General features: G+C 39.0%; 1 protein-coding gene across 2 annotated transcripts in view; it reads right to left on the reverse strand.

The window, feature by feature from the left end:
* The window catches only part of FMN2 (formin 2), a 403,023-nt gene that overhangs the window by 288,122 nt on the left and 90,871 nt on the right, over nt 1–24,030 (reverse strand). For both annotated transcript variants that reach the window (XM_033196220.1, XM_033196221.1), the window contains one exon: nt 17,885–17,940. In XM_033196220.1, coding sequence (XP_033052111.1) covers nt 17,885–17,940 — 56 coding nt within the window. The remainder of the gene's footprint in view (nt 1–17,884; nt 17,941–24,030) is intronic.

Below are 24,030 nucleotides of genomic sequence, written 5' to 3' on the forward strand. Positions count from 1 at the left end.
GAAAGGAACACAAACAAAAAATAGGAAGACAAGCCCCAGCCTTGTGGAAACTGCAGTGTCAGACAACTGCTCGTACAGATGTGGATTGGCCCACTCAAGGCTGGAATGAAAGGGAAAGAGAGGATGAGAGACTTCTTGTGTTGAGAACTATTTCTTCAGAGTGTTCCAGGGCTTCCTGCAACACTCCAGAGTGTTCCAGAGTGTTCCAGATGATCCCCATAGGGCATGGTAAAGAGCCATAGGTTCACATGCAAACACTTCTTACCCACCTGGGAGGCTGACACTTATGCTCTAGACTTGAATTTTACATATTGTGGAAGAATAATTAACAGGTAATATAAAGATAATATTAAGTATAAAACTAAACTCTTAGCCTGCTTTCTAAGGTTAAACTCTGGATCCAAGAAATATCTCCACAAAGTGAAAAGCAAACATCTTTATTAAATCTAAACAGACATCCAACCCATTTGCAGTGGAAAAAGTGCAGATGTACAAGACAGAAAAAGGTATTTACTACAAATGAGGCATTTGTGGATGCTATGATAGATGTGATAAAAATCTTTCGAGAAACTTTTCTCCCCCCATCTCCATGAAGGAAACATAAACTTTTTTCTTTTTTTTTTGCAACGGAGTTCCGCTCTTTTCGCCAGCCTGGAGTGCAATAGAGCAATCTCAGCTCACTGCAACCTCTGCCTCGCGGGTTCATGCAGTTCTCCTGCCTCAGCCTCCTGAGTAGCTGGGACTACAGGCATGTGCCACCACGGCCAGCTAATTTTTGTATTTTCAGTAGAGACAGGGTTTCACCATGTTGGCCAGGCTGGTCTCAAACTCCTGACCTCAGGTGATCCACCCACCTCGGCCTCCCAAAGTGCTGAGATTATGGGCATCAGCCACCGCACATGGCCTGGAAATATAAACGTAATAGTCCTTCCTTTTTGCACAATGGAGTCTTGCTACATTGCCCAGGCTGGCCTCGAACTCCTGGGTTTAAGCGACCCTCCCAGCTCAGCAACCCAAGTAGCTAGGACTACAGGCACACACCACTGCACCCTCTTAAATTTAGCAGTCTTAATCCTAACCTCTGTTACTTCTTCCTTGGAAACTATATCTCTTGCTACAACATTGAACTTGCTGAAGGTCAATCATGATGTTTGCTGACAGCTGAAGACAACCAGTAATTTAGAGACATAACACCTACAAGGGGTAGATTTCCTTAATTTTCTATTGTTAAAAAAAAAGAAGTAGCCCTTACTATGAAAGGAAACTGAAAAATACTGACTTTTCAACTAATAAAGGAATGTAACACACTTCAAATAGGCAAGATTTTTGAGAATTTATATGTTTATTCAGGCATATATACCTGCACATACACACCCCTTAAAAGTTCTTTATTTTTCACCAGTGTCTACACAAAAGACTAAGGTATTTGTAATGCATAGTTTGGGGAAAACTATATTGCTGTGTAGTTTTTAAGTAGCCCATAATGAAAAAAAATAATCTTTTTTTGTTATTTAATTTTATCATAAGTCCCAGGATACATGTGCAGGACATGCATGTTTGTTCCATAGGTAAACGTGGGCCATGGTGGTTTGCTGTACCCATCAACCTATCACCTACACATTATTCCCAGCATGCATTAGCTACTTATCCTGATGCTCTCCCTCCCCTTACTCCTCCTAACAGGCCCCTGTGTGCCTTGTTCCCCATCTGTGTCTATGGGTTCTCACTGTTCAGCTCCACTTTTAAGTGAGAACATGCAGTGTTTGATTTTCTATTCGTGTGTTAGTTTGCTGAGGATAACGGCTTCCAGCTCCATCCATGTCACTGCAAAGGACATGATCTCATTCCTTTTTGTGTCTGCATAGTATTCCATGGTATATATGTACCACATTTTCCTTATCCAGTCTATCACTGATGGGCAATTGGGTTGACTCCATGTCTTTGCTATTATGACTAGTGCTGCAATGAATACATGTGTGAATGTATCTTTATAATAGAATGATGTATATCCCTTTGGATATATATCCAGTAATGAGGTTGCTGGGTCAAATGCTATTTCTGGTTCTAGGTCTAGGAATTGCATACTGTCTTCCACAATGGAACATAACCATTTTTAACATCCTGTATGGCCACTATACTTAACTCCACTCTCCAATTGTATGATGCTAGTAAGTATAAGGAGAAACCAGAAGCCAAAAAACCAGCACCCAAATTTATCTTACCAGGAGTACAATTAGTCAGTATTTCTGACTGGATTAGTAAAATGCACAGATCATTTTCGTTTTTCCAGCATACTCTTAAAAGTGACCTTTAATCATTGAAAAGTATTTCTTGAGTTATGCTGGTACATAACTAGGGTTTTCTTTTTCCCATGAATGATGATTATATAAAAAGGTTAGTTAATAAATAGTTAATAGTTATATAATGATGATTATATAAAATAGTTAGTTAATAAATAAAAGTTTCTCCATGTAAGAAATAGATTCTGGAAGAGTTTTCCAAAATTCAGTTTGTAAATGTTGTTGCCTAGGTCAGCTCTTTTTCATCATAAATTTGAATATAATGAAAATAGCATAAAATTAAAGTATATTATTATATAAACACACATACACACGCAGAGGAAAAAGTGATTCTGATCAGGCACAGTGGTCATGCCTATAATCCTAGCACTTTCTGAGGCTGAAGTCGGAGGATCACTTGAAGCCAGGAGTTCGAGAGCAGCCTGGGCAACATAACAAGACCTCATCTCTATAAAATGAAAAACAAACAAAAAAAATTGCCAGGTGTGTTGGTGTGTGCCTGTAGTCCTAGCTACTTGGGAGGCTGAGGCTGGAGGAGCACTTGAGCCTGGGAGTCCAGTCTGGGAGACAGAGTGAGACTCTGCCTCTAAAAATATAAAAAATAACAATAGTAATAAAAAGAAAATGATCCTAATAATGGCCTAGCACAGTAACAATTATCACACCTCTTTCTACATGGATTTCTGCCCCACATCACAGGCCAGCTAGTTCCACATGGCACCCAAGTTAGTGGTAACAGAGGTCATAATACTAGTGACTGTGAAGATTCCTGGGATCTTTTTTTAACCTTTCTAATTTACATAGCCAGTCAAAAATGTAACTGCATGATTACACATGATACCCAGTACCAGAAAAAGATCTCTTAAGGAGAATACACTTAAGTTTTCTTTTGGTTACTTTGGATTGGCTCTCCCAATCTCCATCCTCCCCTTCCCATTTACAGAAATAGGAAGGAAAACTATATTTACAGACTCCCTTGCAGCTAGATTCATCCAATTAGATGCAGCCACAAAAAGATTTAGAAAGTCGAATGAGATAAGGATCATATTCCTGTGTCTGGTCTGCTCTGTTAGCAGTTAAGGTCTGAAAACAAAGCTTCTCTCCGACAACGTTCAAATGTCCACTCTACAAATGGCAATGGTGGCCTCAAAAGTTTTAACTCCCCTGATAATCCAGTTGTATTTGATTTCTTTGAAAAGTGTCACCTTAGACATAGATGCTTCAAACCTTCCAAACTTCCCATGAAACACCTGATTTTATAGTAAACACTCTGTTTCATGCACCTCGCATAGTTTCCAGTTCCTGCAAAAGGTCTGACTGATATACCCAGGTTCCAATACTTCAGAATAAATTATGAAAAAAATTCACTTTTTTTCCTTAAAAACAAAATTAAAAATTAAGCAAGGGTGTCATTTTAATTCAAAACAATTTTTATCATAATGGAAAAATACACAAATTCTTAAAATTAAAACTATTTTCAGTGCTAAGTTTTTAACAAAAATATATGGTGCCATGATATATGACATCATGTCACCTTTTATGAAAAGATGGTCCTTTTTTATAGTATTTGAGAACCTCACTAATTTCCCCAAAGGCCTCTGACAATCCTAATATGCACATTCATTTTTTAAACACATCTGTCACATCATCATTCTTACTGTATTAACTAACTCTACGAGGTGCTTCTAATCAATTACAGTTCCTGTGATTCAAGTTTTCCACCATCATCTTCTCTGACTTCAAGAAACCCTCCAACTTCTGCATGTTCACTTTATGCTGTATTTGTATCATATGGCTTAAAACACCCAAAAATCATTGATAAACTGATCCTGCCAAACTAAAGCATGTGTATAATACCAGATGGTCTGTGTTAAAAGGAGAGGGATTTGGGGTTGGATCTAATTTTATAAATGATCGATTTATTAGCGTGTATTGTTCTGTTATGTATTTATTTTTTTAAACAAAGTAATAATTGAGGGTACTTAGATAATAAAAAGTTGAGAAAATAAAGAATTGATATACCCCATAAGCTTCAAAGGTTTTCAAATGTAAGATACAATAAGAACCAGAGCTAACAAATGACAGAGGAAGTAGTGATCAGAGGACAAAATTCCAAATCTGAATCTTTAATAAATACAGCAATGCTAGCCTTCTGATGCCAAGAAAGTGGAAGAGTCAAAAAATTCATAAAGATGATAATCAACAGACTGCAAAGACGAAGGACTAAAATTTTTATAAACAGAACTTTTTTGTACAAATCATTTTTAAAGAAGAGAACACGGACAGAGTTGGGGGGCAACAAACTATCTGCTTCTTACATTATTCCCACTGTAGGGAGAACAAAAAACCAACTTGCTAGAATCTTCATTCTCCCTATGACCTATCCTTACCTCCACCCTAAAATCCCGGCAAGCCCTGTATGAATGTTACAATCCCCCTTTTCTAATCCACACAAGCAGAGCAACTAAGTGCATCTCAAACCTTAACTGACTAGCCTGTAAAATAAGGCCAGCCATCCACTACTACAGAGTAGGCAAATGTATGTAGGATTTTTGGCTCTGTAGCTAAGAGTCTTCAAAGAATCTTATCTGGCCTTCCTTATCCAGGGCTATCAGTCAAGGGCTGGCTGGCTCTCAGAGAGTACCAATTCAGAAAGTCAGCTGAGATATTTCCTGTGGAGCGCTCTAGAGAAAGCTGCATTGCTTGTCAGAAGTAAGAGCTGATTTCTAATATAGGTTATTTTCTTTCAGGGATTTATAAAGAAATTTACATGGCAGATATTAGTAATTATCAGGAAAAAAAGGCCGTACATTTTCTTGCCATTTAAGCAAAAACCCTACTCTCAGGACCCACACAAAGCGGAATGAAGCTCCACAGGACCCACCCTCCCACACAGCCTAGATGTAATCTCGAAGAGACTGCCCGGCGCTCTGTTGTCCATGGAATGCCCTCAAGTTAGGAGCCTATTCCTCTGTGTCCAGTGCCTGGAACTTAATCTTGTCTCTTCAAGGTGCAGCTAGATAGAGCCTATCAGATTCTCAAAGGACTTGACAATGAAAAGATGCACTTTTCATTATCTTTAGCCTTCTCCAGTTTTCAGAAAGACTCTCACTCAGCATTTCAGTGATTGTGCAACACTTTACCGAAGGCTAATGGCTTTTTCTATCAAAAAGTTTACATAAATTTTGTTGTAAAAAAGAAAAAGAAAAAAGTAACCTTGGCAATTTTGTACAGAACCTATATAATAGGTGGTGCATCCTTATAAATGGAGGAAGGTTAAATCTATTTTTAGGCAATACAATAAGTAATATGCTTTATAGATTACCAATTTTGAGATGATTTGTACTTTAAAATACTGTTTCAAAATCCTAAATCATAAGTGGTAGAGTCTGCCATCTATGTTGGCTCAATAATTACATGCAGTAAGTCAGCCAAAATTCCTCCATTCCTGTATAATCTTATATGTGGGTGGTGATGGTTAGCTCTTATAAATTGTTTGAACACTTGCATATCACAAAATACAAGTTTCCATTAAAAAATAAAATGTTCACCAAAAATATTTTTCCAAACAGAAGATTATCTGATTCCCAGAAAAAGAAAACATTACTGTAACATTAAGGTTACAACTGTCAAAAAAGAAGCCAAGATACACTCAAGTAAAGCTTGTGCTGAAAAGTTAATTTGCTCATCTTTGAAACTTTATTATGTTTATTATGTAAGCAGGATACTTTTAAAGCCTAGAATTTAAAAGCTGCTTATTGGTAAGTTAACATTGTAATAATTTATTTTATAAATTTTAACATGACATATATAATTAATTTTCAACCATAGTTAGATTTTTCAAATTCTGCTAAATTCTAAAGCAACATTACTGGCAAGTTAGGATACCTCTAGACATCTGTAAAATAGGAATTCTATTCTTCACAGAAGCATATAAATTCTCTATTTGTCATGCTCTTTTTTGTTTGTTTTTTGAGACAGAGTTTCACTCTGTCACCCAGGCTGGAGTCCAACGGTGCGGTCTCGGCTCCTTGCAACCTCTGCCTCCTGGGTTCAAGCGATTCTCCCTCATCAGCCTCCCGAGTAGCTGGGACTATGGGCACGAGCCACCATGCCTGGCTAATTTTTGTATTTTTAGTAGAGACAGGATTTCATTATGTTGGCCAGGCTGGTCTCAAACTTCTGACCTCGTGATACACCCACCTCGGCCTCCCAAAGTGCTGGGATTACAGGCGTGAGCCACCACGCCAGGCTGTCATGTTCTAAATTCAGAAACATCCTAGTTTTGGAACAAACCAATGGCATTCCAGTTTATAATATGTTAACATCTGGTACACATGATCCCATAGGGAAAGAAATCAAGGTGTTATGTAGATATGATTTTGCAGAAAACTGAAATACAAGCAATTTTAAGTTTGAAAGGGAAACTTCAAGAAACAATATTAGAGCAGATGGTAAATGGTAAATAACTTGCCTAGGGCTTCTTAAAAAAGAACATTTTATGGGAACGAGCCTCACACAGGGAGCTGGGATGGCATCTCTAAACTCCTTATTATAAAATACATGATGAATTATGGAAATTGTAGTATTTCTGAACTGGAATGGACATGGCAAATCTCTTTCCATTCCTTCACTGATGAATGAGAAATGTGATACGGAAGGGAGGGGCATATGTTAGAAATCATAACTGGCTGTATTACTTTTAATATCTCTTTAGCATAGTAGCTGATACCATGGGAAGGTTAAAGTAATGATCTTTGGTGAACAAACACAGTGGAAGCAATAAACATTTAGGGAAGCAAGCCAGGAAAAATGAGAGATAAACAGCAAAAAGAACCAGCCTTTTTGGTTCCTGCTCACATATTGAGAATTTTCTTTCTACTTATTTGAGCTAGAGTTGCAGGAAGTACTGGACCATACGTTAAAACAATCTGTTCCTTAATGGTCTCAAGTAATGCAAGGAAGAAAAGCACTATTTTATCACAGCTTCGCTTTCCTTGAATGATCTATGGATGGAAAGTGCAGCTCAGTTTTTCACCTCCTAATCACCTCCCTTGCATTAACACCCAACTATTCTCAAATTGGTTTTGTTTTTGTTTTTGTTTTTAAAGAAAAATCCTCCTGGCCAAGCAGGGTGACTCATGCATGTAATCCCAGCACTTTGGGAGGCTGAGGTGGGCAGAGCACCTGAGGTCAGGAATTTGAGACCAGCCTGACCAACACGGTGAAACCCTGTCTCTACTAATAATACAAAAACTAGCCAGGCGTGGTGGTGCACGCCTGTAATCCCAGCTACTCTGGAGGCTGAGGCAGAATTGCTTGAACCCGGGAGGTAGAAGTTGCAGTGAGCCGAGATCATGCCACTGCACTCCAGCCTGAGCAACAGAGTGAGACTCTGTCTCCAAAAAAGAAAAAAGAAAAAAAAAAAAAGAAAAAGATAAATCTTCCTAAAGAATAAAGCCCGGAGAAAATCAAATGGAGTGGATTTGGACGATTACCCGGAGTGGTAGAGCTGCCTTTTGGCCCTGCCACTCTAATGGAATTAGTCTCGGCACTCTCATGGTTTCCTTATTGCCAAATACTATAGATTTAACCCCGTCCTTTATAAAGAATCCGAGACTAGTAATCATTCCCTCCCCCTTAAAACTCTTTTCTTCTGGTTTCTATAATTTTACACTGCTCCTCCTCATTTCTTTCTCTGTTTCCTCCCTGGAATTTTTTGGGGGGTGGAGTGGAGACTTTGTACTAAGCCTACTATCCCCTCTATATACACTGGGAGAGTTCATCAATTTTTACATCTTCAGTCTCTCATCTTGATAGTTATTATCGCAAGTTTTTCTCTCTCATCAATACTTCTCTTCCATATTGGGACTGCTTAGCTAATACTGCTATTTGATTACGCTACCCTGTTCCTTAAAGTGCATCTGAGGGTACAGGAAAAAACCTAACCATAATGCTTTCCTTATTCTCTCGCTCAACAATGAAAACAGAGGGCTTCTGTGACCTCTATCATCGAAATGTGTAGAGATTTCATCCCTCCAGCAACCAATCAATTCTATTATAGACACCAGATGGGTGTCCTCTAATTCAAATCAATTCTAACACTATCTACCTGGAGGTAGCATCAGGTCACACAGGTTGAGGGCTCAGTCCTCAAAACTGCCCCCACTTCATATGCAAGTCACAGGTCCAGGCCTCTGGAACTTCTGACCGACTGCCTATAAAACCAGGATCCCCCCACCCGCCACCCTTCCTCAGGTTCAATGTGTTAGAGCAGCTCACAGAACTCAGGGAAACACATACTTTTGCTGACTTACTAGAAGGGATGTTACAAAGGATGCAGATGACAAGATGGATAGGGAGGGGCTTGGGAAAAGGGGTGCAGCACCCTCCAGGATAACCATGTGTTCATCAGCTCTCTGGAAGCTCTCCAAACCCCATCCGTTTTGGGGGTTTTAATGGAGGTTTCATGATGTAGGTGCGATTGATTAAATCACCGGGCACTGGTGACCAACTTAACCTTCAGCCCCTCCCAGTTCCTGAGGCTGGGACGTGGGGCAGAAAGTCCCAACCCTCTTACTATGCCTTCGTCTTTCTGTGCACCAGCCCTATCCTGAAGTTACCAGACAACAGTAGCCTATAAAAAGACACGTACCACTTTGAAGATTCCAAGGATTTTAGGAGTTGTATGCCAGGAGATGGCAATTAAGACCAAATGTATATTTCACAATATCAAGCATCTTATCCTCCAACAAAATATTCCTTTGCCTGTTCTGCAGTTTACCTAGACTTGGGAACATCTTTTGATCATTTCTCTAATTCATTGTCTCTTAAACTCAATGTGCACCAGAATCACCTAGAGAGCTTGTTAAAACACAGATTATTTGGGAGGAGGAGGGTGGATTGCCTGAGGTCAGGAGTTTGAGACCAGCCTGGCCAACATAGTGAAATATCGTCTCTACTAAAAATCCAAAAAAATTAGCTGGGCATTGTGGCGGGTGCCTGTAATCCCAGCTACTAGGGAGGCTGAGGAAGGAGAATCACTTGAACCTGGGAGGCGGAGGTTGCAGTGAGCTGAGATCGCACCATTGCACTCCAGCCTGGGCAACAAGAGCAAAACTCGGTATCAGAACAAAAACTAACCAGCCAAAAAACACACACAGATTGCTGGGCCCCACCTCCACAGTTTCCAGTTCAGTAGGTCTGGGTAGGGCCTGAGAATCTGCATATCTAACCAGTTCCCAGTTGATGCTGATGGTCTACAAACCACACAGCCTAATTTACACCCTAGACATTGTTACCAAAGCCATCATTCCAATTCTTGGTTGCTACTTTTCCTGTATCATATCAGCACCTTAGTTGAAAAGTAATGGAATTACTTTGAGAGTTTAACAGCTGGTCCTACCTGGCTCTACTCTCCCTCTTCCTATCAATTCTACATTCCCTTCCAGGTAATTGTTCCTTAAACTCCCTTGCTCATTGGCATTTCCTTCCTCAAAAACTCATGGCTCCTGACTACTGAGCATTAAATGTTTTAAATCCTCTATTAGGCTCATAAGACATTGAATAGCCCATAAAATGTGGAGACCCCATTACTCACTCTGCCTACTGCAAAGGGGTATTGTGAGAATGTTTTGTTGTTGTTGTTGTTGTTTTGTTTTGTTTTCTTTAAGACAGGGTCTCATTCTGTTGTACCAGCTGGATTGCAGTGGCACAATTGTAGCTCACTGCAGCCTTGACCTCCTGGGCTCAGGAGATCCTCTTGGCTCAGCCTCCCAAATAGCTCATGCCACCATGCCCAGCTTTTTTTTGTTATTACTGGTAGAGACAGGGTCTCCCTATGTTGCCAATGCTGATTTCAAACTCCTGGGCTCAAGTGATCCTCCCACCTCAGCCTCCCAAAGTGCTAGAATTACAGGCATGAGCCCCCCACACCCAGCCTTACAGTAAGAATTTTAAAAGATACAGTCAATTCTTGCTATTTGCAGTAGTTTTGTTCTATAAAGTTTTTGTGAACATCAAATCAGTGAATACTGAAATATTGCTTCTAGAAAAAGAATACAGGTTTAGATTCCTGCAAGCCCGTGGTCACATTTTTGTCAACCAATCAATGTATTACCTTTTTAAAATGTGTGTTCCTGCTGAAAGACACCTTATTTAATGTATATTGCTGATTTACTATGGCCAACAGCAGCGTCACTCAAGCCTGAACAAAGCTTATCTGACATGTGTTTTTGCCACAAGGTACATCACAGCCTTCTTGCATATAGGAGCATTAGACAACACGGCAGCTCTATGCTTGGAGGCAATTTCCAACAGTAAAACCAACAAGGAAAAGCCCAAAAACAAGAAAACACAGCCGCAAAAATTTATTTACAGAATGAGAGCTGAAAGCAGAAAGCAGAGCTTCACCTCATTCAACATGAGCTGGTAAACGGCGCGTCAAGCAACTCAAATTTCTCACCACTTGGAGCATGTTTGCAACTGGCCATGAAAGCACCATACGAATATGATTTGCGGGCTCCAAATAAATTTTAGCAACTAGGTGAGGTCGCAAATACATGCAAATCCAAGAATAATGAGGACCACCTAGGCGATGAAAGCAACTTTCAAAACCAGAGCACTGCCCAACCATAACAATGATGATAAATATGGTAAACAATAATAATGATAAATAACAACAATAATGATAAATAGCTAACATTTTGGGTGCCAGGAGCTCCTCCAAAGCATTCTACATAAATGTATTTAAAACCCACCAAAAAAAAAATGTAGAGATAGGAATTCTTATTATACCCATTTTATAGATGAGAAAACTAAGGCACACAGAGTAAAATGCTATTCCTAAATTCTGACAAAGATTCTCTCCTTGGTCAAGCTCTAGCCAGGCTCCTCTGAGCCCTCTTCTCAACTAGGCCTTAACCTTGGCCTGTAAAGGCTTGAGCAAACATTAACATCATTTTCTAACAGCTAAAGGCTGCATCCCAAAGATAACCCTACCCCTCTTTAAATTACTGCCTAAGGAAACTCAAGGCTGCCAAAACCACTTACTGATTGTTTCAGCCTTCACCTGAGGATAGGGCATCTTTCCTAGTCTCTGGCGGAGGACACACTCCTAACTTCTTATAACTGCCAGTCAGCAGACACAGCTGGCCTAATCTCATTTACACTAATGAATGCTTTGCAGTTTTTCACTTCTGAGTCTCCTGAGCCTCCTCTCATCCTTCTCCCTATTCCTCTAGTCTCCCTTTAAAATGCTTGGTCACCTCTGTACAAATCAAAGTTGAGTTTAGTTCACGCTGGACTCTTCCCTAGCGCAATAGTTGCCACTGATATAAAATCTGTCCTTATCATTTTAACTAATGTCTGACTTTGTTTATCTTTGACAGTTCCCCAGTTAAAAGTGGAATAACTGGGATTTGTGCCCGGGAAAACTGGTCCAAAGCCCAGATCCTCAACCACTATGGTATGAGTATAAGCAAATGTTCTACCACTCCCGAAATGCACCCTAGACTGAGTCTTCTCAAGTCCAGTGTCTAGAACAAAGTCAGGTTTAGACAAATTTAGATTAAAAAATAGAAGTAGATTTTTTAAAAGGGAGTAGGAGTGCAGAAGAAACATATGTATAAGACAGATATGAAGGATCCTAAAGATTAAAAAAAAAAAAAAACTAGGGTAACTTTTAAGGCTGGAACAAGCCAATCACACAGGAAATAGTGATAACGCTGAAGACGGAGGATGGCAAGGGAAAACCCCGTGTGTCAAACTCAGGAGTCTGAACATTTTCTCAAATGCTATGAGCAGTCACTGGATGAGTCTAAGCAGATATCAGACATTAGCAAATTTGGATTTTAGAAAGATAACTCTGGAGGCATTAGAGAGACCCATTGGGAGAATATTGCAGTAATCCAGATAAGACTCGGCTCTGGGTTAGGTGCTGTCAGACTGCAGGCCAAGGAGGCCCAGGAAGAGGAAAGCAGAACTAGGTCTCCAGGGCAGCTGTCCGCTGAGCTGCCCCTCAGGTCACCCGCACTACTGTGCTTCACCCTGGCTCCACATCCAATGCCATGTTCACTTCCAATTTTCTACCTTTACTCTCTTCTGCGATCTGAATGAAATACTCACACTTCTTCCCTCCACCTGTCCAAAAATAACCATTTGATCTAAATTTCACCCTTCCTAAGAAATTGCCCTTAATTGTAGTCTCTCAACAACCTTCCCCCTTTTTGTTAAGTTTATCTTGGCAGAATTACACTGCATCTTGCAAATCATTTCATGTACATGAAAGAGGTATGTTCTTCTAACTGTCTGCTTCTTATAAAACCCAAGACTTTGTCTTATAATTCTTCGTATTTCCTTCAATATCCACCACAAATACTTTGCACACAGTAGGTCAGCAGATGGTCAATAAAGGACAAGCCTGCTTTATAAGCAGAGAACTTTTATCAGCTCCACTACCCCCACTGGATTAGCTGCTTGGACTATTTGCCTTTCTCCACAGGCCATTAATAATGTTGCATAGTGCAAACTAGTTTTACACCATCTAAAACTCAACAGGGCAAAGATGTTACTTCGTTTCACCTCCCAGCCTGACCACCCCAAGGAAAAACAAAAACAATCTGTGACATCCAATTATTTCTTCACATTCTCATCTCAAGTTCTAACTACTTTCCAGATGTTAGCTGGTTTTCATTCTTAAAACTCATAGAAGAGTTCCTTTTATTATTATTTCTAAGCTAAAATGTCTATATTTTTCTCTGAGCTCCTTCAAATTTCTACAGAATAAAAATTCTTCCCCCACCAAAAAAAAAAAAAAAAATTTCTTTCTCTTAACATAGTATGGTAAATACCTTTCAAAATGCTACCTAACTTCAATGTCAGCACTGCCGCACGGGTATCCTGTCTTCTCTTCCCTTGCTAACCATCTCTCGCTTGCCCCTTCCCAGACTCATTTGGTCAGAGTATTTATTGGTTAAACTATTTATTGAGGACCTAAGAATGATTAGACACTGAGGAAGACTTCAAGGATAACTAACTCATGGTTTCAGACCCAAGCATCTCTCTCTCTCTCTCTCTTTGTGTTTCTTACTCTGCCTTATTTTAGTTATTTACTTGTCTTGTGGGTTATTGTTTTGTTGGTTTCCAATTACCTTGCAAATTCATATTACCTTTTGCCTTGGAGTTGAGAAAGCCCTCACATTCAACAACGTTTCTTTAGAACCCTTCTATATGTCTAAGACATTCTACCCTAATTCAAATGGCTTGTTTATTAAGTCTCCAGCATTATTTCTTCAAAATTACTTTTACCGCCCCCAGCCCCACTTTCTTTCGATCTGACCAATGCTGCTTTTGCTCTTCAAACTTTGCTTCTGAGTAATCAAGACCATCCCATCGACAAGGCTACTCCACATGACTCCATCTGTTTCCTTGACTTGTTCCTAAATTATTTCTGAAACTAATGGAACTGAGTGGCCATTGCCTAAAGAGTACTATAACAGATACTTTAAGGAGATCTAATTAAAAAAATTTACTTCTTCAAATAAATTTGCAGTTAGATTGGGCAATGAGGACACTCGGCAGGGCCGATCAGAGCAAAGAATTTTTCTGACACTTGAGAATTTATTTGCATATAGACCATACAACATATGGGGGAAGACAGTGCTAATATTGTATAATTCCTTTTTATTATCAAGCACTTTGTAATAGATGTGACTATTGATAAATAAGAAATATTATAATGTGCAAAGACCTGACTTTCTATTGCCTGTTATTTTCAATTCTTACCCAAAGATGGAGTTTTTAAAAATCAAAATGTTATTCTATTTCCTTTCCAACTAGTCCATTTACGTTAGAAAGATATCAAGAGTTTTAGAAACATGCTTTGAAACAAAAATTTTATATATAATTTCAAAAGCAAAAAGTTAGAAACCAGGTAGCTACCAGGTGAAGCATGTTACTATACACCAGTCTTTAACTTAGAAGCAAATGTTCTTAGATAAAATAATTGACACTTAGCTATTTTATATATTATAGAGTGTAAAAGGCTTTACAGTTTAAATATTTCAAATGCCGAAGGATTTAAATAAACAACATCAAAAGACAGTCGCATTTCAGTTTTATGACATAATTCTTCAGATATAGCAGATTTTCAGAGCATATTACTTGAAATTAAAATAATCAGTGAGTGAGGTCTAAAGAATGTAATTTTATTTGAAAACCTAATTCCACAGGATCATCAATAAAAGCACTCAAGGAGTAGCTATAGTCCGTTCTTTTCACTCGAGTGCCAGCTGTATTTGCTTTAAGCATCAGACTCTCTGGCAACACCACAGCCTCTGACTCCTGTGAGTTGAGGAAAGGCTTTATGAGTCATGTGTTTTTTCTAGGGATATTGGGCTCTCAGAATTATTAACTACAGAAAGAGTAAAAGTCAAAACTCATTCAATAAATTCCAGTGTGCTCAGATTGAGAGAACAGGTGCCTGAACGCACATCTGAAGAATAACTTAGAGAGGATGCTTTCCAACTCGGCTGCAAGCCTCTAACTAAGCAGTCCTGGGGATCTCGCATTACGACCACAGAAGAACGCAGGCAACACTGGACGGACCAGAAAAATCTCTTAGGTTCATCATTCATACTGAGAAAACTGCCTTCAAACCTCTCATTTCCATCTGCAGTGGTGATTTAGAGATACAGAACTGCCATCTAGTGACTAAGAAGGAAAAAGCAAGGACTTGCCATGAAAAATAATATTTTTTTTACATAACAAAGTGCTAAAGTTAGTAAAATTCACACAACTTAGCACATCAAAGTTCTAGTAAAACTTCAAAATGTATAAGTGAACTAATATACCTATTTGCCTCTATAATGTATCTTGACATCTGACTCATACATGGTATAGTTTCAATATAATAAAATAAATTTAGAATAAGCTTCTCATTCATCTGATGATTTTGGCATAGGGCGATTACCCATGTAAAAGTGTAATTTTTATCATCGTATAAGTATAAAATTAAACAGATCTATACTCAAATAGTGGGTCTACCCTTTATCAAGCCTGTGATCTTATGCAAGTTACTTTTGCCTTGTATAATCATTTTCTTTAGCAGTTAAATGTGCATTATAAGAGTTACTTTAAAAGGATTATTGTAAGGATTTCTTAAGGTAATAGAGTAAAAGAAGAGGTATACAGTAGGTTGACAATTAATTTGAGTTTGCTGTATCCCCTTTATGGACAGTTACTTTAGGCTGTCATGAAACATACCCATATCATCTAAGAAAAGAATCAGCGCATAAAATCAATGCATGACAAAGAGTTAATGATTGCAAAAGTAAGTGATGTCATTGTTGGGTGCTTAATCTCGATTGCTTCCAAATATTGTTATCTCTCAATTAATTTTCCTGACTTCTAGACACCTCACTGTCGTCTCACTCTGTCGCCCAGGCTGGGGTGCAGTGGTGCAATCTCGGCTCACTGCAAGCTCTGCCTCCTGGGTTCACGCCATTCTCCTTCCTCAGCCTCCTGAGTAGCTGGGACTACAGGCACCCGCCACCACACCCAGCTAATTTTTTGTATTGTTAGTAGAGACAGGGTTTCACCATGTTAGTCAGAATGGTCTCGATCTCCTGGCCTCGTGATCTGCCCGCTTTGGCCTCCCAAAGTACTGGGATTACAGGTGTGAGCCACCACGCCCAGCCCCATTGTAATATATTTTACTATGTATGGTCCATCACTCAGGAAAAACACTCTATAATGTTACACACATGAATATATATCTTGAAATAGCATAATATAGAAAGCAATGTTGTATATGTTTTATCATTGTTGATATTATCAAATACTTCCTGATCAGGTTCTCTTTGACATTATCATATATAACAATTGATTCATACACGTCCTGGACATAAGAATTTAGAAAAACTTAATATATTCCTTTAAATCACAATTTAGCCATGCTTTCCACAAAAGAAAGGCTTAAAAAGAGAGGGAAGATTTGAGGGTACTATTTTTCTTAATAATTGCTGACCTTACTATTTCTTTTTACCTTTTTATCTTTCTTCATCTTTTTTGCTGTGGGCTAATCATTGCAGATAATTAAGGGACCATCAGTTGAGCCCACCATGCCTCTCCAAGTGCCACCAAGTTGATGTAGGCCTCTGCTCCCATAACAATAAGCTGCAAAAGCTTGCTTTTTTAATGAGCTGTCCTTAAGGATAGCTAATCTCGCTGCATTTTTGAAAAGCACAGGTGCTGTTTTCAACCAATGTTATACCCCAATTTCTCCTCCAGGGGGAGCACAACTTTCATGTATAACAGGGATTCTTTTCTGAAGGGAAGTTACTTTATTCTTTGATGACTTCTCAGAGATCAGCAATAATTTAATTTTACAGAGAAGAACCCTATGTCCCAAGTAATCTAAGCATGTTGTCATCACACTAATCAGAAATAGATCCGGGTGTAAAACCCAGGTATGTGTCTCCTCATTTTCTCCTAGACCACCAACAGAGCAGAACACATCTTTTTACTATTCATTTCTAAAACTAAGTTACTGTCAAAAGCATAGCTGGGTGAAAATGTAAATTAAGCAAATGGTTTTATATCCAAAAAAGCAATTGCTATTCACAATTACTCTTCCATACAAATGTTTCCTTTCTTGTAGGTTTTTTTTGTTTGTTTGTTTTTGTTTTTAATAAGAAATCCATTTTAGCATAAGAAAAAAACCACAAAATTTGGCTTTTTTGGTAACTGATATGGTTTGGCTGTGTCCCCACCCAAATCTCATCTTGTAGCTCCCATAATTCCCACATGTTGGGGAGGGCCCTGGTGGGAGATGACTGAATTGTGGCGGCTGGTCTTTCCCATGCTCTTCTCATGATAGTGAACAGGTCTCACGAGATCTAATGGTTTTAAAAATGGGACTTTCTCTGCACAAGCTCTTTTTTGCCTGCTGCCATCCACGTAAGATGTGATTTGCTTCTCCTTGCCTTCCGCCACGAACTTGTGAGGCCTCCCCAGCCATGTGGAACTGTAAGTCCAATAAGCCTCTTTCTTTTGCAAATTGCCCAGTCTCGGGTATGCCTTTATCAGCAGTGTGAAAATGGACTAATACAGTAACAGGAAAAAAAAAAAGTTTCTGTGGAAATTAAACAGATGCTAATTAATGTTTCATCCACCAAAGTAATAAGAATCTTATTTGACTTTAGCAAAGCTCTGACAGATTTTTTTTTTTAAAGATCATAGCCATGGGACTATTTGAGCAGGGGCATCTCGGCAGACTTCTCCCTGGAGTGGCCACCGTTTCCTGCTGGAGCCAGCTGTCATTGGGCCCAACTCTTTGGCTGGATATAGAATAAAGCAGCTTCTGAAAAGCTTGTACTCAGTTCCACTTCAAGGCTGATTTTCTACACAAAAAAATAAATGGAAGAAAACATCCCCTTCTGCCTGACTGGATCCCGCTGCAGGCCTAGGGAAAACAAGGGCATCCTAGCCAGCCGGACAGATGGAAAGATAAATCGCAGAGTCTGTCACAATCTTAAGACCAATAGGACAGATGGGAATCTGACATCCTAATAAGATTGTCTTACCTTCTGGACAGCATCCGAGCGTTTTTTGGGAGTTTCCGAAACAGCAGATTGAGATTCTAGTTTGGAAAGGAAGCAGACAGTCAGTATCTTAAAGGACAATTTTCCTATTTCTTCAATCAGAAAATAAAACTTTCAGTAAAATATATCATTCACCATAAGCACCAAAACTATCCAGTCTCTCTTCCAATTATATAACTGGGTTATTAGGATATGACTATTTTCCAGTATATATAATACATATAATGAGAGTGCTCATGTCATTTTTAAAAATTGGGATATTCCTAAGCCCTTCTCTATATATTAGCTATCCTTATTTGTCTCAATTGCTAGTTTCTAAATTGTGCCAGAAAGTCCTTCTAAGACTTTCACAGAGTATATTATTCGCTCAGCTGAAGTCTGTATCACAGTAGAAGCTACCTCACCAAGGCTGAAGGATGGGATCTCAAAAGCCTTGCCTAACTGTTGTCAAATTGCCCCTTGATTTCAATGAGAGATGATGAACACTGTTACCAAGAGACAGAGTAAGGAGGGTTTCTGAAGCGGTTCTTCTCTTTTAGTCCTCATGTCATCTGAGATTCTACGAGACTGCAAATTCATCATGCTTTAAAACCTAAGGCATAACCAAGTCAGGGATTTTTTTTTTCTTAAGCTAGAGGGCACTTTCTTCTAAGTGAAGCTTGCATGCAAATTTAAAAATAAAAGGGCCTTTATGATAAAAAATCAAAATCAAAGGGCCTTCAAGGGATCCCTCATGCTCCATGAATCAGAGCCCGAAAAACCACTAATCTCATCCATCCTCCACACCTTTCAGAGGAGAAATTCAATGCCTATAACGCAAGCGGTTGTTGGCACGGTGAAGACGAGAGTTTATATCTCCTGACTGTCACGTTGCTCCCCTGACTGGCTTACAGACCAGACCCTGGACACAAGGTACAGCAGTCACTGTTTTTGTTTTTTCTTTTTTTTTTTTTTTCAAGATGGAGTTTCGCTCTCTTGCCCAGGCTGGAGTGCAGTGGTGCAATCTTGGCTCACTGCAACCTCTGCCTCCCGGGTTGAAGGGATTCTCCTGTCTCAGCCTCCAGAATAGCTGGGATTACAAGCACCCGCCACCACGCCCAGCTAATTTTTGTATTTTTTTAGTAGAGATGGGGGTTTCACTATGTTGGCCAGGCTGGTCTCGAACTCCTGACCTCGTGATCCGTCCACCTTGGCCTCCCAAAGTGCTGGGATTACAGGCATGAGCCACCCCACCCGGCCAGCAGTCACTCTTTACGCTCATTTTGACATTTCCAATTTAGCAGCATAGTAGCTGATGTAAGTGACAATGCTACAGAAAAATAAAAGGCATTTAGTATTTAAACAGCATAACATACTGTTAAGCTACATTGAAAGTCACATTGAAAGCTACACTGAAAGTTTTCATTTCACTCAGATGAGAATCTGTCTCCACAGAGGCCCACAAGGCCTGGTTTCAACTACTGTTACTCACTAGCCTCTCTACCCACCTACATCTGTACCAACTTGCTCACCAGGCCAGCCACCCTGGCCAGCTTGCTTGTCTTGTAACACACCAGTCATGCTTCTTCCATAGGGTCGCCAAAGCCATGGTGGCTGCTGTCTCTGCCCAGAGCACTGCACTCACTCTTCTTCCCAATATCTGCAAGCCCCACTCTGTGGCTGCTTCCTTCGGGGCTTTGCTAAAGCAGCAACCCCACCCACTTCTTAGCACCCACCACACACTCACCCTTACTTTCTTCGGTTGCCTACTTATTTATACCTGTTATTCCACTAGAACATAAACTCTGTGAAAGCAAGAATTGTTGTCAGTTTGTCCCCTTGTTGTGTCCCCCACATCCAAATAGTGCCTGGCACTTAGTAGGTGCTTAAAATATTTGTTGAGTAATTGTAAGAGTGAATGAAAGAAACACGAAAGATCAAAACAATGATGAGACCATGAAAGTGGGTTCCACCATGAAAAGTAGGGTATCCTGGGCAGAGAAAGAGACAGTAAGGATTTTACATGAGACAATATAGATATTGCCTTGCCTTTCGCTATTTTCTGAATCTCAGCTAAGAGCATATATTTTAAAACAAAAAATCATTGAGAATAGCATGATGCAGTCACTTACCAATAAGTGTCACAGTGGCAATAAACAATTGGCCTTAAAATACAACCATTTCCCCAGATAAATATAGCATATCATTGAGCTAATCAAAAAGAGATTCTTCTCTCTTATATTGACAAATCTCTACTCTGAACTTAACACCGGAGTTAGCCAAATTTTAATAAAGATATTTAACAGCAAAGCTAGTTAACAGTTAATATTAAAGCAAATCCAAACTCCAGAATGCTCTTATTTTCTATTGTTTTTCATCACTTCCAAACCCTCCCAAACACAATAGACTCAAGGCAAGTCTTGGCTTTGTACCAGTGGGGAAAAGTCTCTCTTCCTCTTCTATTTAGATCATGCAATAAGAGCCTAAAGGCTCTCCTGGTGGTACACGAAGAGTTAAATGCTTTCTAGCTTTTTTCTATAGTCCTTGACCTGGTAACCAGACCCAGAAAGTAAACTTCTGGGCTCTGATGGTAAAGAACAAGTGCAGTTTATCAGAAAAACATACTTAGAAAACCACGTTTATTAGAAAGATGCATCAGCAAAATATTCTGCACACCTACACCCAAACTTTCAGCTTCTTTCTCTCTAATTCAATAGCTACCTGAACTGGATTCATTCTCCCATCCCTAACCATTTCACTGTAGCTTTTATTTGTGTGAATCTGTGTGTTAAAACATCAAAGAGAAATCTGTAGGTTGAAATGCTGTCTTCAAAATCATAAGCTGGAAAATAGGAGTTCTAGAGGGTCAAGATTTTAAGAGGAATGAGATGTACAGAATAACTCTACTGAAAAATAAAGGGAAAATCAATGAGAACCACTGAGAGAGGAGAGAAAAAATACACGATAAGGAAAAAGAAAACAATACAGAATAAAAGAAAGAGAAATAGAAGGAAAAAGGTATAGGAGGGAGAAAGTAAAGGGAAGCATGAAAAATGGCGAAAGTGTCCTTTAGGGAGCAGAGAGAAATTGATGTACCAGTAATGGCTGAAGAGAGGAGTCACTAGATAGGTGTATCTGAGATATCAGCTTAGTTCCAACTTTCACAGTGCTCCCTAAATGAAAATGATCACTCCCAGAATTCCCGGCGCCCTCGTTCCCAACACTCTCCTCCTCTCAGGATCCAGGGCACTTTCAGGAATTGCCTTAAACTCTAGGACAGACTGACCATCTCCATCAAATATTCATCACTAGAATGTTTATTATTTTTAAAGAGTAACCCGGTAAGAGAGCTCTCAAGGGTACATTTAAAACTGCCACCTCCTTCACCCATCCTTAAAATTAAGAAACCAGAATGTTCTTTAAAAAAAAAAAATCAGGCTGGGCGCAGTGGCTCACGTCTGTAATCCCAGCACTTTGGGAGGCCTAGGCGGGTGGATCCCAAGGTCAGGCCAACATGGTGAAATCCCGTCTCTACTAAAAATACAAAAATTAGCTGGGCCTGGTGGTGGGCATCTGTAGTCCCAGCTACTCAGGAGGCTGACGCAGGAGAATCACTTGAACCTGGGAAGCAGAGGTTGCAGTGAGCCGAGATTGTGACACTGCACTCCAGCCTGGTGACAGAGCAAGACTCAGTCTCAAAAACAAAACAAAACAAAACAAAAAACATTATGAAGCAGAAACAGAGAGGGAGAAAGAACATTCCTTAAAAAAAAAAAAAAGTTAAATATTCCATTTTAAAAAGTTACCTCATAAAATTCTGAGCATAATATAAAATTCTGGACTCCCTAGGGTACCACATATGTTTCAAGAGTGATCTCTTTTTCATCACAAAATAAGCCTTTCACTCATGAAACAAAACATACTTGGATGAGCTGTGTATTTATAGAGAGAAGACAAGACAATGAGCGGGATATGCCTCTCCGCTAAGAATGGAAAATAAACGGGCCTTTTAAAATATATATACAAAATATGCCTTCTAAAAATGAATGAAGTAGTCTCTAAATAGTTTGGCATTTTAAGTTAAAATGCAGCTACATAAAATTATTATATGATAGCTTCTTTCAAATCCAGTCAATGTAACTGAAACGTAATCCATTAAATTTCATTTAAATAGCATGACTTATGATTGGCTGCCTAATAAATGCAAGATGTTTTTCATTCTGATATACCATGTCTTTTCAAAAATGAAGATGAGGTTAAATACTTGAATTTTCCTAAATAAGGCCAATTCCATGATCTGCTTATTTGATTATTTAATAGTATTGAGGCTCTGCCTCTCATTGTCAACAAAATATAGCCACACCTAGGCTATAATTAGCTCAAGATAAAAGGAAGGCCAATTTTATAGAAACTATATGTATGCGTGTGTATATATACATACACGTATATATACATACATGTATATATACATGCATACATACAGTATATAATACATAATATATATTCAATTCAATATATTATATAATTAATATATAATCTATACATATAATATATAATATATAATCATAAGCCAATCATATAGATTATCTAATATAATATATTATACATATAATGTATTTACATGTTGAAAACGGAGAATTATCTTTGGGAGATACAGTCAATCTACTCCAGTACATTTTATTCCTTGATTAAGTGAGAGGCTCAGAAAGATAGAATACTACCAAGTCTCCCCTGGTCCCTTAGAGAATTTCTGCATTATCTCAACTGAACTTATGTTAAAACATTTGAACAAAACACAGAAATGGACTGGGCATGATGGCTCATGCCTGTAATCACAGCACTTTGGGAGGCCAAGGTGGGAGGATCACTTAAGCCCAGGAGTTCAACACCAGCCTGAGCCACATGACAAAACCTCATATCTACAAAAAATTTTAAAAATTAGCTGGGCATCGTGGCTCACACCTTTAATCCCAGCACTTTGGGAGGCTAAGGTGGAAGGATCACTTGAGCTCAGGTGGTGAAGGCTACAGTGAGCCAAGATCATGCCACTACACACCAGTCTGGGCGACAAACTTAAACCCTGTCTCAAAAAGAAAAGAAATGAGTTGATACTGTATTGACCTTGCACGGCACAGAATCTCTTCTCTTAAGAACCATTAGAGACACTTCTTTGGGATATGAATTGTGCTTCTCTGAGTGACTGTGTTTTCAATCTCATGGACACTGAGGAAGACATTCACATTCCCCTTTCTGCTTTGCAGCTGAGGGCTAAATTTACAATTACCTTTAAAAATGGCAGATCCTTATGAGATACATTTCACTGGGCTGTCTTAGCTCAGCTTCATTTTATCGTTCCATCCTAAATTCCTTTTAGTTTGATCTATATTCCTTATTCCTTTATGATCCTTTTGTACATTTTACGTATTTATAAGCTGCTCAAATGTTTTTTTGGAACAAAGGTGAATTACAATGTACTCAGCCAGTGCATAACTGCATTTTAAAGGATTTTCACCTGAAAATATCCTGCCATGGTTCTTCGTTTCTTTCTTTTCTTTTATTCCTTGCAGCAGGAAGTCATCTACCATGTTTCTACCAGATCCTCTTCCATATATTTTCTTCTAGGATTTTCTGTGCCTTGATTGTCTTTCTAAAAAGTCAGTTCTCTGTCTCCTCTCAACCATTCACATTTTCAAAGAAAGGTGAGGGATTTGATTTTCCATAGACGAAACGACAATGATCAAAAGCCCCTATGCACATCTACACACGTGCTCCTGCTCCGGGTTCTCCATGAATTTGAAAACTCAAGTTCATTATTTGAGGTTGTTCAAATCTATTGAATGACCTTTGAAACTTGGTATTGAGCCCCAAAATTGGTCCATGAACTGTTTTAGCCCATACAAAACTCTCCCTCAAATCTTGCATTAATGTGCTAAGTAGATGTTTATTTGGATCTTTTCCAGCAAAAGATTTTCATCATTCACTCAAATATTTAAATACATACTATGTACCGGAAAGTCTTGAAATTCTGAAAGCTGATGGGGAAGACATGTATATATATAAACAGAAAAATTCAATACATAAAGCATTCAGATGGCAGAGATAGGAATAGGATGTCATGGGACTCCAGAAAAGAGCCCATGAGTGGAAAA

This window comes from Trachypithecus francoisi, unplaced genomic scaffold (genome assembly GCF_009764315.1).
Source record: "Trachypithecus francoisi isolate TF-2019V2 unplaced genomic scaffold, Tfra_2.0 Lachesis_group5, whole genome shotgun sequence".
Lineage (NCBI taxonomy): Eukaryota > Metazoa > Chordata > Mammalia > Primates > Cercopithecidae > Trachypithecus > Trachypithecus francoisi.